Genomic DNA, 15,865 nt, shown 5'->3' on the forward strand with positions numbered 1-15,865 from the left:
GAAATCCAGCAGGTTCTGGAGAACCGGTAGTGAAAATTTTGAGTAGTTTGGAGAACCGGCAAATACCATCTCTGCCTGGCCCCAGAGTGGAGTGGGAATGGGGATTTTGCAATATCCTTCCCCCAGGAGTGAGGAGGGAATGGGGATTTTGCAGTATCCTTCCCCTGCCATGCCCACCAAGCCACGCCCACAGAACCCGTAGTAAAAAAAATTGGATTTTACCACTGGAAAAAAATAATTCCACATACGTGTAGGCCTGTATGTGTGTGTATGTGTACTCACAAATACAGTGTCAACCCTGAAGTGAACCTGGCTGAGGCCATCTTGGAGGCTTCAGGGTTGCCACAAGCCAGAAAAAGGATGGGCGGGTGGGGGCAGGCAGTGCCGACTGGCGGCAGCCCAGGAAGGGCCTTTTCTGTGGGGGCTCCCACCCTCTGGAACGAGCTTCCCCCAGGACTTCGTCAACTTCCTGACCTTCGGACCTTCCGCCGCGAGCTCAAGACACACCTATTCATTTGCGCAGGACTGGACTAGATTTTTTTTAAAATTTTAAATGTTTAAATTTTAGATTTGGTTTTAAATTGGGTTTTATTGTTTATATGTCTATTTTAAATTTTGGCCTATATAATAAGTTTTTTAGATGAATGTTTTACTTTGTATATTTATGTGTTTTTATATGGCTGTACACCGCCCTGAGTCCCTAGGAAGATAGGGCGGTATAAAAGTATGATAAATAAATAAAATAAATAAATAAACCCTGAAGTGAACCTGGCTGAGGCCATCTTGGAGGTTTCAGGGTTGCCACAAGCAAGAAAAAAGGATGGGCGGGTGGGGGGGGGCAGATAGCTGGGGGTTTGTAGTCAAAACAAAAAGTTTTCCTATGGGAACCAAGGACATTCTCACAACTGGCTGGCCGGAGGAGGAGTGAAGTAACCAAAGAAAGGGCCAGCACTTTGATTGGACAGCATGACCAGTGACATGCGGGAAGGGAAAACTCACTTTTTAATCTGGTGAAAACCAGGTGAATTTGTTGTGCTAATATGATGTATCCAATAAATTGTTCCTTGAGGAATCGACCTGCCTCGGAGTTCTACTTTCTATGGTCCTGGAGAACTGGCAGCGGAAATTTTGAATAGTTTGGAGAACCGGCATATTCCACCTCTGGCTGGCCCCAGAGTGGGGTGGGAATGGAGATTTTGCAATATCCTTCCCCCAGGAGTGGAAAGGGAATGGGGATTTTGCAGTATCCTTCCCCTGCCATGCCCACCAAGCCACACTATGCCCACCAAGCCACACTCACAGAACCTGTAGTAAAAAAAAATTGGATTTCACCACTGGATTGAAGCCTCATCTCGTTTTAAAGTGCATTACATCAGAGGTGGTATTCAGCAGGTTCTGACCAGTTCTGGAGAACCAGTAGCGGAAACTTTGAGTAGTTCGGAGAATCGGAAAATAACATCTCTAGCTTTTCCCAGAGTGTGGTGGGAATGGAGATTTTGCAATATCCTTCCCCCAGGATTGGGGAGGGAATGGGGATTTTGCAATATCCTTCCCCCTTGAGTGAGGAGGGAATGGGGATTTTGTAATATCTTTCGCCTGGAGTAGGGTGGGAATGGGGATTTTGCAATATCCTTCCCCTGCCACGCCCACCAAGCCACGCCCATAGAACCAGTAGTAAAAAAAAAAATGAATTCCACCACTGCTGATAAGGCTTTCAAGTCCAACTTGGAAGAAATTAGATGAAAGGATATTTTTGAACATGAGAAATACATGGATGTGGGAGAGCAAGTAAGGTGCTCCTTTCATGCTTCCTAACTTATTTTAAAAGATAGTAATTTTTATTTATGTGGATTATCAGATTGCAAATGGTTTTAGCTGAAATCCACCATTTTCATGAAAACGCATACAGATGAGGATTACAGAAATGCATTAAGGGAACAACTTTATCAGCTACATGGGAAGCTGCCATTCCCTAAACTCCACTGCAGATGTTACCTAGCCTGGTAATGAAATGTTCGGAAAAACAACCCACAAGCTCAGAGAATGAACTTTCATCCTCATCCTACACCCCGAACTACAGATATTCGCCACTATTGCAAAGGTACCATTTCTACATCCGGTCTGGTTTTTTTTATATATTATTATTTATTTATTTGTCAATCATATATAAGATAACAGGTAAAAGTATAAACATAATTTGGATACATGAAAAGAGTAAATAAAAAAGGAATATTAGGACAGGGACGGTAGGCACGCAGGGACTCTTATGCATGCCCCTTACAGACCTCTTAGGAATGGGGCGAGGTCAACAGTAGACAGTTTAACCTTAAACTTTTGGGGGTTTGGGGAAGAAACTACAGAGTTAGGGAGTGCAGTCCAGGCATTGACCACTCTGTTACTGAAGTCATAATTTTCTGCAATCAAGTTTGGAGCGATACAAACCTTGAGTTTGTATCTATTATTTGCTCGTGTATTGTTGTGGTTGAAGCTGAAGTAGTCATTGACTACAGGTAGGACATTGTGGTAGATAATTTTATGTACTATGCTTAGGTCAGATTGAAGTCGGCGTAGTTCTAAGTTGTCTAAGCCCAAAATTTGGAGTTTGGTGGCATAAGGTATTTTATTCTGAGCAGAGGAGTGGAGGACTCTTCTTGTGAAATATCTCTGGACTCTCTCGATTGTATTTATGTCCGATATGCAGTGCGGGTTCCAGACAGATGAGCTGTATTCAAGAATTGGTCTAGCAAATGTTTTGTATGCTCTAGTTAGTAGTACAATATTACCAGAGAAGAAGCTACTCAAGATTAGGTTAACAACTCTTAGTGCCTTTTTGACAATATTGTTACAGTGGACTCTGGCACTTAGATCTTTAGAATTGAGTACTCCAAGGTCCTTGACAGAGTGAGGGTCATCTATAAGGTCATGTCCATCTAATTTGTATCTTATGTTTTGATTATTATTTTTTTGCCAATGTGCAAGACAGAGCATTTGTTGATTGAGATTTGAAGTTGCCACTTGTTAGACCAATCTGACACATAAAGGTAAAGGTTCCCCTCGCACATACGTGCTAGTCGTTGCCGACTCTAGGGGGCAGTGCTCATCTCCGTTTCAAAGCCGAAGAGCCAGAGCTGTCCAAAGACGTCTCCGTGGTCACGTGGCCGCCATGACTCAATGCCAAAGGCGCACGGAATGCTGTTACCTTCCCACCAAAGGTGGTCCCTATTTTTTCTACTTTTTTACATGCTTTCGAACTACTAGGTTGGCAGAAGCTGGGACAAGTAATGGGAGCTCACCCAGTTACATGGCAGCACTAGGGATTCCAACCACTGAACTGCCGACCTTTCAATCGACAAGCTCAACGTCCTAGCCCCTGAGCCACAACGTCCTAGCCCCTGAGCCACATAGTCAAGGTCTTTTTGATGGGTTCTTCAGAAGTTCCTCAGATAATGAAACCTCAAAGCAAGGAACCTCTTCAGCTGATGGGGCAATTGAGCCATGCAAAGCAGATTCAGAAGAGCATGGGGAGGGTTTTTGAGAACCAAGATCTCAGCAGGACTCAGAGCATCTGGGACAGGGTCTCCACTGAAGATTTAGTCTTAACAGTTGATACAGTCTGGCTGTTCTCTTCAGTAAAGGCATTCTCAAATACAGAAAAGAGAGACTGTCTCAGCCTCTTTTTGAAATCCTGGCCCATGAAGACGTATAAAATGGGGTTGAGGCAGCTATTGACGAAAGCCAAGCTTGTTACCAAGGGAACACCGATCCTCAGCACCTCTGAATGTCCTTTTAACTCAAAGAAAGTAAAAAGGTGATAAGGGAACCAGCAGACAAAAAAAGCAACAATCACTGCAGTGATGACCTGAAAGGGTTTGTTAGATTGAGACAATTGATTGCGTCTCAGTTTCAAGACAATCGCCCCGTAGCAGACAAGAATGACAGTGAAGGGAATGACGAAGGCAAAGACAAACCGGGTGATGATAATTGCATGATGTCTGATTCTTCGAATCTCTGGGTTCCCATAATTGGTGTAGCAGTTAATATGGTCCTCGAATCCTTCGAATGATGCTGTTTGCCTGAAATACATCATTGGAGAAGACAACACCAAGGCCAGGATCCACACACCCAAAGCTACAAAAGAAGCCAACCGAGGTGTTCGGTGATTCTGAGCCCAGACGGGATACCAGACAGAAATGCAACGGTCAATGCTGATGACCATGAGGAGATAAACACTGGCATAGAGGTTGACGAAGGCCAGGGTGCTGTTGACTTTGCACAAGAACCCGCCAAAGGGCCAGTGGAACCTCAGGGCTAAATAAGCGACGCTCAGGGGAAGGAAGAAAGTGAAGGCGAAGTCCGCAATGGCCAAGTTGAGAAACCAGACCGTGTTGACCGTCTTCTTCATTCGGAAGCCGGTGACGAAGATGACCAGCCCGTTGCCAAGGACCCCCAGCACAAACGCAAGGCTGTAGATCACCATGGAGATAATGTGCATTGCTCTTTCCAGGTTATAGATTGGGTCGTCATCATCATAATATGCATCCCCCATAGAGTTATTAAAGCCTGAATTTTCCAGAGTGGTGTTGCTCATTTCTTCTTCTGATAGAGGCCGATGGACGTTGCTCCTTTTCCTAAAAGCAAAAAACACAGGAATGGGTGAGCTGATGTGCGTCAACCCTGAAGTTGACCTGACCAAAGCCATTTTGAACCGGTTTCAGTGTTGCCACACTGGAGCCGAGGGATAGGGAGGGGGATTTGAGATAGAGGGGAATCTGTAGCCAAAACAAAATATTTTCTCTTGGGAACCAAGGACACTCTCACACCTGGTTGGAGGAAGGCGGAGAGATGCTACCCAGCTGCCAGCCCGCACCATGATTGGACCAGGGGTGAAATCCAGCAGGTTCTGACAGGTTCTGGAGAACCAGTAGCGGAAATTTTGAACAGTTCGGAGAACTGGTAGCAGAAATTTTGAGTAGTTATGAGAACTAGCAAAAAGCACCTCTGCCTGGCCCCAGAGTAGGGTGGGAATGGGGATTTTGCAGTATCCTTCCCCTCCCACACCCACCAAGCCACACCACACCCACCAAGACACGCCCACAGAACCGGTAGTAAAAAAAATGGATTTCACCACTGGATTGGACCATGTGACTGATCGTTTTGAGAAAGTAGCAACACTTTTACATTTAATTAGGTGAAAACTGCGGAGACTTCAGAGTTGGTTTTCACCAGATATGTTGCCAATATAATATTTCCAAGAAAGCAATTTTTTGTGGAATCTACTTGCCTCATGTGACAATGTGCACTATAAAAATAACAACATGCTATTTTTTATTGTTGCAGGTCACACCTAATAGCTGGAGTTTGGGAAGATTTTAAAAACAGATTTAGATTTTTTAAAAAAATTATTACATGAAAAGGGGGTCTTTCTCTTATGTATGTACCATTTAGATATGAATGTACCATTTAGATATGAGCCAGCAGTGTGCAGCAGCTGTTAAAAAAGCCAACACAGTTCTGGGCTGCATAAACAGAGGGATAGAATCAAGATCACGTGAAGTGTTAGTGCCACTTTATAATGCCTTGGTAAGGCCACACTTGGAATATTGCATCCAGTTTTGGTCGCCACGATGTAAAAAAGATGTGGAGACTCTAGAAAGAGTGCAGAGAAGAGCAACAAAGATGATGAGGGGACTGGAGGATAAAACATATGAAGAACGGTTGCAGGAACTGGGTATGTCTAGTTTAACAAAAAGAAGGACTAGGGGAGACATGATAGCTGTGTTCCAATATCTCAGGGGCTGCCACAAAGAAGAGGGAGTCAGGCTGTTCACCAAAGCACCTGAGGGTAGAACAAGAAGCAATGGGTGGAAACTGGTCAAAGAAAGAAGCAACTTAGAACTAAGGAGAAATTTCCTGACAGTTAGAACAATTAATAAGTGGAACGACTTGCCTTCAGAAGTTGTGAATGCTCCAACACTGGAAATTTTTAAGAAAATGTTGGATAACCATCTGACTGAGATGGTGTAGGGTTTCCTGCCTGGGCAGGGGGTTGGACTAGAAGGCCTCCAAGGTCCCTTCCAACTCTGATGTTATGTTATGTTATGTTATGTATGTATATATGCACACATACGTATATAAATGTACACACACATACTTACACACAAAAATATTTTAAGGGGAAAAAACCATCAGCAGAAAACCAGTTGCTCCAAGTCCCCCACCCCATTTTGATTGGTGGTGGATTTGTCAACCAATAAGTTTAAATATAGTGGGGCTTGTTATGTATTTGATCGTCCTATCAAATAACAGAATTTGAAGAGACCTTGGAGGTCTTCTAATCCAACCCTCTGCTCAAGCAGGAGACGTTTCTATACATTTCATGGTGTGGGGTCTCCTGCTTGAGCAGGGGATTGGACTAAAAGACCTTAAAGGCCTTTGAGTCCAATCCCCCTCCCTCCGTCCCTCCCTCCCTCCTCCTCCTCCTCCTCATCTTCTTCTTCCTTCTTCCTTCCCGTTTCCTGCTTGTGGAAACGTGACGGCCATTAGTCAAAGAGATTTCCTCAGAGTCTTTCTCAATATCAAGACGTCCCTTCTTTAGTCAGTTTCTTTACATCCAAAGTCAACCAGGGCAACCTTGCCAAGATAAGGGAGGTCATAGAATGAAATTATGCAGGATGAAGTCAAGGCAGGATACATGGGTGGGTGCAGGGGGGGTCTTAGCCAAGACAGGAAATAATGTTTTCCTGTCTTCTACATTTCCCTTCATACAGGAAAGAGCTGAACAGGAAGGAAGTTGAGAAATCTTTTCAATGCCAGCAACCATCTTGTTGCAACACTTGTTTTTTAAAAGCATCAAACAAAAATGGGGGACAGAGGAACTCTCCCCACCCCACCCCCGACAGCTAAGAAAACGCACAAAGCCCAAAAAGTCACGTGAGGCTGAACAAACACAAGCATCACCTATCAGCCCTCCAGGTAAAATGGACAGGAAACAGAACCAGACGAACAAATTCTACTTGATTGTAAAGCTACCTGACAGAATCATTGCAAGTCGGAATATATGCTACAATGTCCTACCAGCCAATGATTACTTCAGCTTCAACCAAAACAATACAAGAACAGACAATAAATACAAACTCATGGTAAACCGATCCAAACTAGACTGCAGAAAATACTACTTCAGTAACAGAGTTGTCAATGCCTGGAATGCACGACCTGACTCTGTGGTTTCTTCCCCAAATCCCCAAAACTTTAACCTTATATTGTCTACTGTTGACCTCACCCCATTCCTAAGAGGTCTGTAAGGGGTGTGCATAAGCGCACCAGCGTGCCTACCATCCCTGTCCTAATGTTTCCTTTTATTCATATCCTTTACATGTATTTATAATTATGTTTACACTTGTATCTGTCATAAAATACATGCTTGACGAAATAAATAAATACAAATATAAATTTCCAGGGGTCGCTTTTAACTGCTTGACCCATCAGGAATAGGTCCTTCCAAAGTTTCTTTCTCTAAGAGCTGCGAAGAGGAAAAGGAGAAGGAGAAGAAGACACATCCAGGGAAGATAGTCAACGTTTTGGAACTTGGAAAACTTATATCAAGGTTAATTCAGAGTTTGGTAAAACGAGGATCAGATTGTCAGGGGTGGGGGTGGGGATTTACTAACGTTCTAAACCACGCTGCAAAGCACTATGGAGCGATATACAGTTTAAGTCTGAGTGCTATTGCTATATCTGAGATTTAATTTTTTAAAATGTTTTGGTCATGCAGAGCACAAAAGAGGAATAAGAAAGACCAAAGAAAAGACCAATCTAATTAAGACCCAATCTAATCCAATTAAGAAATTAAAGGCATGAGAAAGAACAAGTGTAGCCAAAACAACACTACTCATTCTACCTCTCCAAATCTTGTCACACTTGGAACTATTCTTCATCCAACCAAGGTCTATACAATCTGGTAAACATGTCCTGGGTCATCAGAACACTGGCTATATTTCCTAGCTCGTGGAATGTTGGCTTTTAAGGCATTTCTAGATCAGGGATAAGGGAAGTGGTGGCTCAGTGGCTAAGACGCTGAGCTTGTCGATCGAAAGGTCGGCAGTTCAGCGGTTCGAATCCCTAGTGCCGTGTAACGGGGTGAGCTCCTGTTACTCATCCCAGCTTCTGCCAACCTAGCAATTCGAAAGCCCGTAAAAAATGCAAGTATAAAAAATAGGGACTACCTTTGGTGGGAAGGTAACAGCATTCCGTGCGCCTTTGGTTTAGTCATGCTGGCCACATGATCACAGAGATGTCTTCGGACAGTGCTGGCTCTTCGGCTTTGAAACGGAGATGAGCACCGCCCCCTAGAGTCAGGAACGACTAGCACATATGTGCGAGGGGAATCTTTGCTTTTACCTTTAAATCAGGGATTCCACCTTGAATAGAATAGCCTGTGGATACAACTGATGCAACCAGTTCACAGAATTGTGTGCAAAAATTATCCTCTTGTTAGCAGAGAACCACAGCTGAGATGTGGTTTCTCTACCTTCCTGAAAAACGTTGTGTGAAATCCGTTTGCATTTAGTGATTTAAGTTGATGGTCTCTCTTTTTTCTCTAGTGCTATGACACTCCAAGTTATCTTCTAAGACCCCAGTTCTAAAGGAAAACATTTAACCATCCTTCACCCCAGAAAGGGACTGAAGTCTAAAACATATAAAGAAAGTTTGCAGGAATTGGAAATGTCCAGTGTAGAGAAAAGAAGGACTAGGGGTGACATGATAGCAGTGTTCCTATATTTGAGGGGCTTCCACAAAGAAGAGGCAATCACGCTATTCTCCAAAGAACTTGAAAGCAGGACAAGAAACAATGGATGGAAACTCATCAAGGAGAGAACCAATCTAGAACCAAGAAGAAATTTCCTGACACTGAAAACAATTATTCAGTGGAACGATTTTCCACCAGAAGTTGTGGGTGCTTCAACACTGGAAGTTTTTAAGAAGAGATTGGACAACCATTTGTCTGAAGTGATAGAAGGTTTCCTGCATGAGCAGGTGGTTGGATTAGAAGACCTCCAGAGTCCCTTCCAACTCTGTTATTCTGTTACCTCGGTCATGGAATTTTGTTGTTTTGCATGTTAAGTGCCTCAAGATTATTGTCCATACAAAGATAGAAAGATTGGGTAAAAATGATGGAACTTGCTGAGATGGCTACATTAACTTCTTTGATTAGAGAAGAGACTACTTCTACATGGATTGAGGACAGAAAAACCCCTTACTGGGTCTTCGCATAAAATAGGAAAAAAAATATGAACTTATGTTTTATGTTTTAGGATAGATTCATAAAAAGTCATGCTATAACCACAAAGTAAAAGGCAAATTTATCATTATAACTGCTATAAAGAAGACGAAAAGCAACTTTTTTGTGTTGTCATTCTTTCTTTTCCATTTTCCTGTACTTTCCCTTCTTTCTCGCACTTTCCCTTTGAATTCTTCCTTTTTCTTCCTTTATATTCGCTCGTCTTACTTTTTATTTTCCTTTAAAAAAAAAAAAAAGTAACAAACTTGCTGGCAATCCCTATGATTTATATTGATATATTGACCATCATTTGTGTTGTAAATGTTGTACCTTGATGAACGTATCTTTTCTTTTATGTACACAGAGAGCATATGCACCAAGACAAATTCCTTGTGTGTCCAATCACACTTGGCCAATAAAATCCTATTCTATTCTAATAAAAATCACATAAAAAGAAATATTTCTCACCTTAAGGTAAAGAAGTGCCCAGTTGCTTTGTTTCCTCCTGGGAGATATGTTTTTCTGATAACAAGCCAGAAAACAGAACTGATGCTAGATGGGTGCAAACAGAAAGTAGTCGTTCATTTTTCTCCACCCCTTGGAGGTTTTCCTATTGCTTCATCACAAGCAAAATTTTGCTGTCTTTGAAAGATTTTGGCGCTAAAAGGTTCCAAGCATTAGCCATTAAAAGGTAGCTCATCCATTTTAAAAATGGTGGGTTTTTCTTTTAAATTTTAAGAAACTACAGAGTCAGGGAGTGCATTCCAGGCATTAACAACTCTGTTACTGAAGTCATATTTTCTACAATCAAGATTGGAGCGGTTCACTTTAAGTTTAAATCTATTGTGTGCTCTTGTAGTGTTGCGATTGAAGCTGAAGTAGTCTTCAACAGGAAGGACATTGTAGCAGATGATTTTATGAGTTATGCTCAGGTCATGCCGAAGAATGGAATGTGTTCCATTGATCAGAATTACGAGAGTTGTTGGTTTTTTTTAAAAAAAAAAGAACAACCACCAGCGTTTCTTAGGACAGAAATATCAGTTATGCCAACAATCAACAGCCGCTCTATCAACCATAAAGCTATCTTGACCAAAGCCATTTTGTCTGCTTCAGTGTTGCCACACTGGAGCTAAGGGTCAGGGAGAAAGGGCTTGAGAGAGAGAGGGATTTTTGTAGCCAAAACAAAATATTTTCTCTTGGGAAGCAAGGACAATGGTGGGATTCAGGCAGTTCGCACCACTTTGGGAGAACCGGTTGTTAACTTTCTGAGCAGTTTGGCAAACTGGTTGTTGGAAGAAATCATTAGGGCAGAGAACCGGTTGTTAAATTACTTGAATCCCACCACTGAGCAAGGACATTCTCAAACCTGGTCGGAGGAAGGAGGAGTGAGGCCACCCAGATGTCGCACTGCACAATGTTTAGACAATGTGACCGATTGTTTTGAAAAAGTAGAAAAAACGGTTCTGAAATTCCCATGGTTTTCACCTCATTAAAGTAAAAACATGGGAGTTTCAGAGCCGGTTTTCACCAGATATATGCCAATAGGTTATTTCCAATAAATGTAATCTTGGAGGAACTCGAGTGCCTCGGAGTCTTGCTTGCAATGGATTTATGACTTGGAATCCTGACATGCTCAGTTTCAAAGATGAGAAGCGTTAAGGCAAACAGTCCATTAAAGCATAGGAAGGGCAGGAGATGGAAACATCTGGTGCCTCTGGTGTCTCAGACTGCTAAGACAGTCTGTTATTAACAGCAACTGCTTGCAATTAATGCAGGTTCAAGTCCCACCAGGCCCAAGGTTGACTCAGCCTTCCATCCTTTATAAGGTAGGTAAAATGAGGACCCAGATTGTTGGGGGCAATAAGTTGACTTTGTATATAAATATACAAATGGATGAAGACTATTGCTTGACATAGTGTAAGCTGCCCTGAGTCTTCGGAGAAGGGCGGGATATAAATGCAAATAAAATAAATAAAAAATAAATAAATCAGAATCGACAGACATTAAAGAGGAATTCTGTTTTCACGTTGATGTTCATGTATTTTAGTGGCTTCTTTAAGGTACGCAAAGAAACCTTTCTAGAATGCTGTGAAGTGTTGGGGACCTTTATGAGATCCAGCCAAGACATGTTGAGTTGAGTGTAGTACTTTTTTCCAAGGTATTGTCAATAAACCTGATGCTCAGGAACCACCATATCAAGTTCTAAGGAAATTGGTCTATAACAAAATTTTCTTTCTTTCTTTCTTTCTTTCTTTCTTTCTTTCTTTCTTTCTTTCTTTCTTTCTTTCTTTCTTTCTTTCCCTTCCCTCCTTCCTTCCTTCCTTTCTTTCTCTCTCTCTCTCTCTTTCTTTTCTTACTTACTTCTCTTTCTTTCTTTTTTCTTCCTTTCTCTTTCTCTTCCTTCTCCTCTTTCTTCCTCCTCCTTCTTTCTTCTCCTTCCTTCTCCTTTTTGCTTCTTCTTTCTTCTTCCAGTAAAACAGATCATCCCAAAAAAAACCTAACCACACAGAGAAATGGCTATGCCTGACATATATTTGACCTCTGCTACATATCATCCTAAAATTTCTACAGAACATGTAATTTGATGGGCGCTTAGAAGGCATGGTGGAAAACACTGTGGTTAACAGCAGAAGAAAATTGTCAAGGTCCCAAGTAATATATTCCCTGAAACTCTGAGGCTGGAAACCCACTTCAGGGTTGACAAAAGTATTATTACATTACTGCATAAGCTGTCTGTAAAGTGTTTGAAATTCCCTAAACCAGGGGTCTCCAACCTTGGCAACTTTAAGACTTGTGGACTTTGCTTTGCTGGTTGAGGAACTCTGGGAGTCGAAGTCCACAAGTCTTAAAGTTCTGTCCCCCTCACCTCAGTCTGAGCGATGGCTTAATTAGCCGGCACTATCAGCTCTGACAGCAAACTAGCGAGTGTCTGCCAAGTGTCTCTGTTATCTCCCTTGATGCTGATGAGTCAACAAACAATACTTCAGCTCTAGTCAAGCAGCTGATTTGCCTGCTACGAAGAGGCATAGCAGCCCTTGCTGCTTTTATATCCTGTAGGGTGTGGCTCCATGACTCAGCACTTCCTAGGCCTACCCCACCCCTGCTTCTGTTGTTCCCGTCTCTCCTGCTTACGAAACCTAGGGTCCAGCCAGGCCTGATTGCCATCAGCTGGGTCTGGAGGCATGGCCTGGGGGGGGAAAGAGTCAGGGGACGGAGGCCTCGTTATCTCCTCCACCTGGCCTGCCTCTGGCTCCTGGAGCTGAGCCAGGGAAGCTGGTGCTCCCTAGGTAAGTCCTGATGACCCTTCCCCCTCACTTTCCAAGTCACTTTCTGGGAGGGGGCCAGGCTCGGGGGGGTGCAGACACAACAATGCGTGTGTGCCGATCAGCTGGCTGGCACACATGCTCATGCCAGAAAACGGAAGACTAGTTCTTCCAGTTTCCAGCACTGCCAACACACAATGCCCAGCTGATCATCACATGCGCATATGCACCAGAAACCCAGAAGAGTAATGGGTGATGCAGCACGTGCCAGGTGACATTGCTCCATGTGCCACTTTGGCCATGCGTGCCATAGGTTCACCATGACGGGTCTAGGACTTCCTTGTTATTTTTGCAGTCTACAACAGGGTCCCCCAGCCCTGGGCCACAGCCCGGTATTGGGCCATGGCCCATTCAAAACCGGACTATGCAAGTGGCAGGCAAGCACATTTGTGCACACAGTCCCACATGGGCATGCGGTGAGCACACTCTTGAGTGGAACTATCCCCTCTTCCCACCCACCCCTTGCTACCCGCACCACTGACCCCAAAGCCAGAAAGGTGGGAGACCACCTGGTCTATGGTATGCATAATAATCATCTCCAGAATCCCAATTTAAGGAGCCCAACCTGTTCTGTCCTCCTTTGCCTCCATCCGAGTGATGGCTTAATTAGCTGGCACTATCAGCTCTGGCAGCAGAATAGCGAACGTCTGCAAGTTCTCTGATATCGCCCTCGACACTGGTGAGTCACTCAGGAACAAACTTTAGCTCTTAGTTAATCAGTTGATTTGCCTACTATGAAGAGACACAGCAGTACTCACTGCCTTTATATCCTGTGGGGTGTGGCTCCATGACTCAGCACTTCCTAGGCCTGCCCCACCCCTGCTTCTGTTGTTCTCTCCTGCCTACGAAACCTAGGGTCCAACCAAGCCTGATTGCCATCAGCTGGGTCTGAAGGTGTGGCCTGGGGGGGAAAGAGTCAGGGGACGGAGGCCTCGTTATCTTGTCCACTTGGCCTGCCTCTGGCTCCTGGAGCTGAGCCAGGGAAGCCAGTGCTTCCGAGATAAGTCCTGACGGCCCTTCCCCCTCACTTTCCAAGTCACTTTCTGGCAGCAGGCCCGGCTCCAAGTCACTTTCTGGCAGGAGGCCAGGCTCGGGGGGGTGCAGACACAACACTACCCTTCTCCTCTGTGTCTTTTTCAGAGTCCAAATTTCACAGCCGTAAGTAGCCGTTGGAAAAATTCTTGCCTTAACGAATCTACTAACTTGTTAAATTAGTTAAGGCAAGTTAACTTCATTAGTTAACTTGCCTTAACTAATGTTAACTCATTCGATTGTGAGGCTGATGTCTTTACTCTTCCCGGAGGTTATTCATCTCAGACATTGCAGTTCTTACAAGTGCTTTTGTGTGTGTGTGTGTGTATATATGTGTGTGTGAGAGCACACACACACACACACACACACAAAACTAGCTTGGTTTAAGGTGTCATGAGTCCCCCTGTGGCTTCCTTTTGAGTAAGAGAATAGAATAGCATGGTTCATCTGGAAATTTTTGCTTGTTGTTGCATACATCCCTATTTGCAATCTGGAAACGTGTGTGCAATATTTCAGACGGAGGCACATCATCCTGAAGTTAGTCATATCACTTTGTGTAATTTCCCATCCACACCAAATTATGACAACTCTAGCAGATTTGCCGGCAAGAGGAAACTGTGAATTTCAGCTTTTTACAAATAAGAGCAGGCTATTTTGAAGCGATGACATCAGCAGTTTATTTTTCTGGTGCTCTCACATGTCGGATGCAAAAAAAAAAAAAAAATGTTACAATCAAGTGGAATTTACCACTGTTGATTAACTGGCATAGTTTGGGATAGAGACCCTGCACTATTAGCAGCAACTTTTTTTCTCCCTAAGGGTCCATACAGAGGTGGGTTTCAGAAATTGTTACCACCAGTTCGCCCCTTCTGCACTTTCTGCGCATGTGCATAGCCTCAAAAACGTGGCTTCGAAGCTATCGAAGTGCTGTCCCGGTGTTTGGAAGCCGTACGGGTCTGGATGGGGAGAAACAGGCTCAAGCTCAATCCCTCCAAGAAAGAGTGGCTGTGGATGCCGGCATCCCAGTACAGTCAGCTGAGTCCACGGCTGACTGTTGGGGGCGAGTCATTGGCCCCGATGGAGAGGGTGCGCAACTTGGGCGTCCTCCTGGATGAACGGCTGTCTTTTGAAGATCATTTGACGGCCGTCTCCAGGAGAGCTTTTTACCAGGTTCGCCTGGTTCGCCAGTTGCGCCCCTTTCTAGACCGGGATGCCCTATGCACGGTCACTCACGCCCTCGTGACATCTCGTCTGGATTACTGCAATGCTCTCTACATGGGGCTCCCCTTGAGGGGCATCCGGAGGCTTCAGTTAGTTCAGAATGCGGCTGCGCGGGTGATAGAGGGAGCCCCTCGTGGCTCCCATGTGACATCTCTCCTGCGCAGACTGCACTGGCTGCCTGTGGCCTTCCGGGTGCACTTCAAGGTCTAGGTAACTATCTTTAAAGCGCTCCATGGCATAGGGCCGGGTTATTTACGGGACCGCCTGCTGCGACCGAATACCTCTCACCGACCCGTGCGCTCTCACAGAGAGGGACTCCTCAGGGTGCCGTCAGCTAGGCAGTGCCGTCTGGCGACACCCAGGGGAAGGGCCTTCTCTGTGGGGGCTCCCACCCTCTGGAACGAACTCCCCCCAGGACTTCGTCAACTTCCGGACCTCCGAACCTTCCATCGCGAGCTTAAAACACATCTATTCATCTGCGCGGGACTGGATTAGATTTTAAATTTTATATTGGTTTTAATGGGTTTTATTATTTATATTGTTTTTAAAAAATTGGGCCATGTAGAATAAGCTTTTTAACTGCTATTTTATTCTGTATTTATATGTACCTTTTTATTCGCCTGTGAACCGCCCTGAGTCCCTAGGGAGATAGGGCGGTATACAAATATGATTAATAATAATAATAATAATAATAATAATAATAATAATAATAATAATAATAATAATAATAATAATAATAAAAAAAAATAGGACGGCATAGCGTCACGGCCGGTGGGCGGGGTGGGCCCACCCGCAATCTCCGCTACTGGCTCGCCCATACCAGTCTGAACCAGCTGAATACCACCTCTGGGTCCGTAGAAGAATAGGCAAAAGGTGAATTGTAATCTACCCATTTAGTTTAAGGTTGCCTATCCCAGCTCACACCCTTGGTTGCAATGTGATCTTTGGCCCTCTGATCTGGAAATTAGGGAGACAAAATTTGGAACTCTTGGTTGGAAAAGCTGTTTTAGGA

The 15,865-nt window shown here is 44.0% G+C and overlaps 1 protein-coding gene across 2 annotated transcripts; it reads right to left on the reverse strand.

The window, feature by feature from the left end:
- Positions 1-2,125: 2,125 nt before the first annotated feature.
- On the reverse strand, positions 2,126-9,848 carry LOC131204379 (chemerin-like receptor 1). Of its 2 annotated transcripts, none has more exons than XM_058195610.1 (2): positions 8,223-8,293; positions 2,126-4,628 (listed from the first exon to the last, which is right to left on the reverse strand). In XM_058195610.1, the coding sequence occupies exons 1-2, from the start codon at positions 8,267-8,269 to the stop codon at positions 3,557-3,559; spliced, it is 1,119 nt and encodes a 372-aa protein (XP_058051593.1). In that variant the 5' UTR covers positions 8,270-8,293; the 3' UTR covers positions 2,126-3,556. The 2 variants fall into 2 exon arrangements, with proteins under 2 accessions (XP_058051593.1, XP_058051594.1); XM_058195611.1 differs by lacking the exon at positions 8,223-8,293 and adding an exon at positions 9,746-9,848 and having other exon boundaries at positions 2,129-4,628.
- Between the last annotated feature and the right edge of the window lie 6,017 nt (positions 9,849-15,865).

Source organism: Ahaetulla prasina, chromosome 10 (assembly GCF_028640845.1).
Source record: "Ahaetulla prasina isolate Xishuangbanna chromosome 10, ASM2864084v1, whole genome shotgun sequence".
Taxonomy (NCBI): Eukaryota; Metazoa; Chordata; class Lepidosauria; order Squamata; family Colubridae; genus Ahaetulla; species Ahaetulla prasina.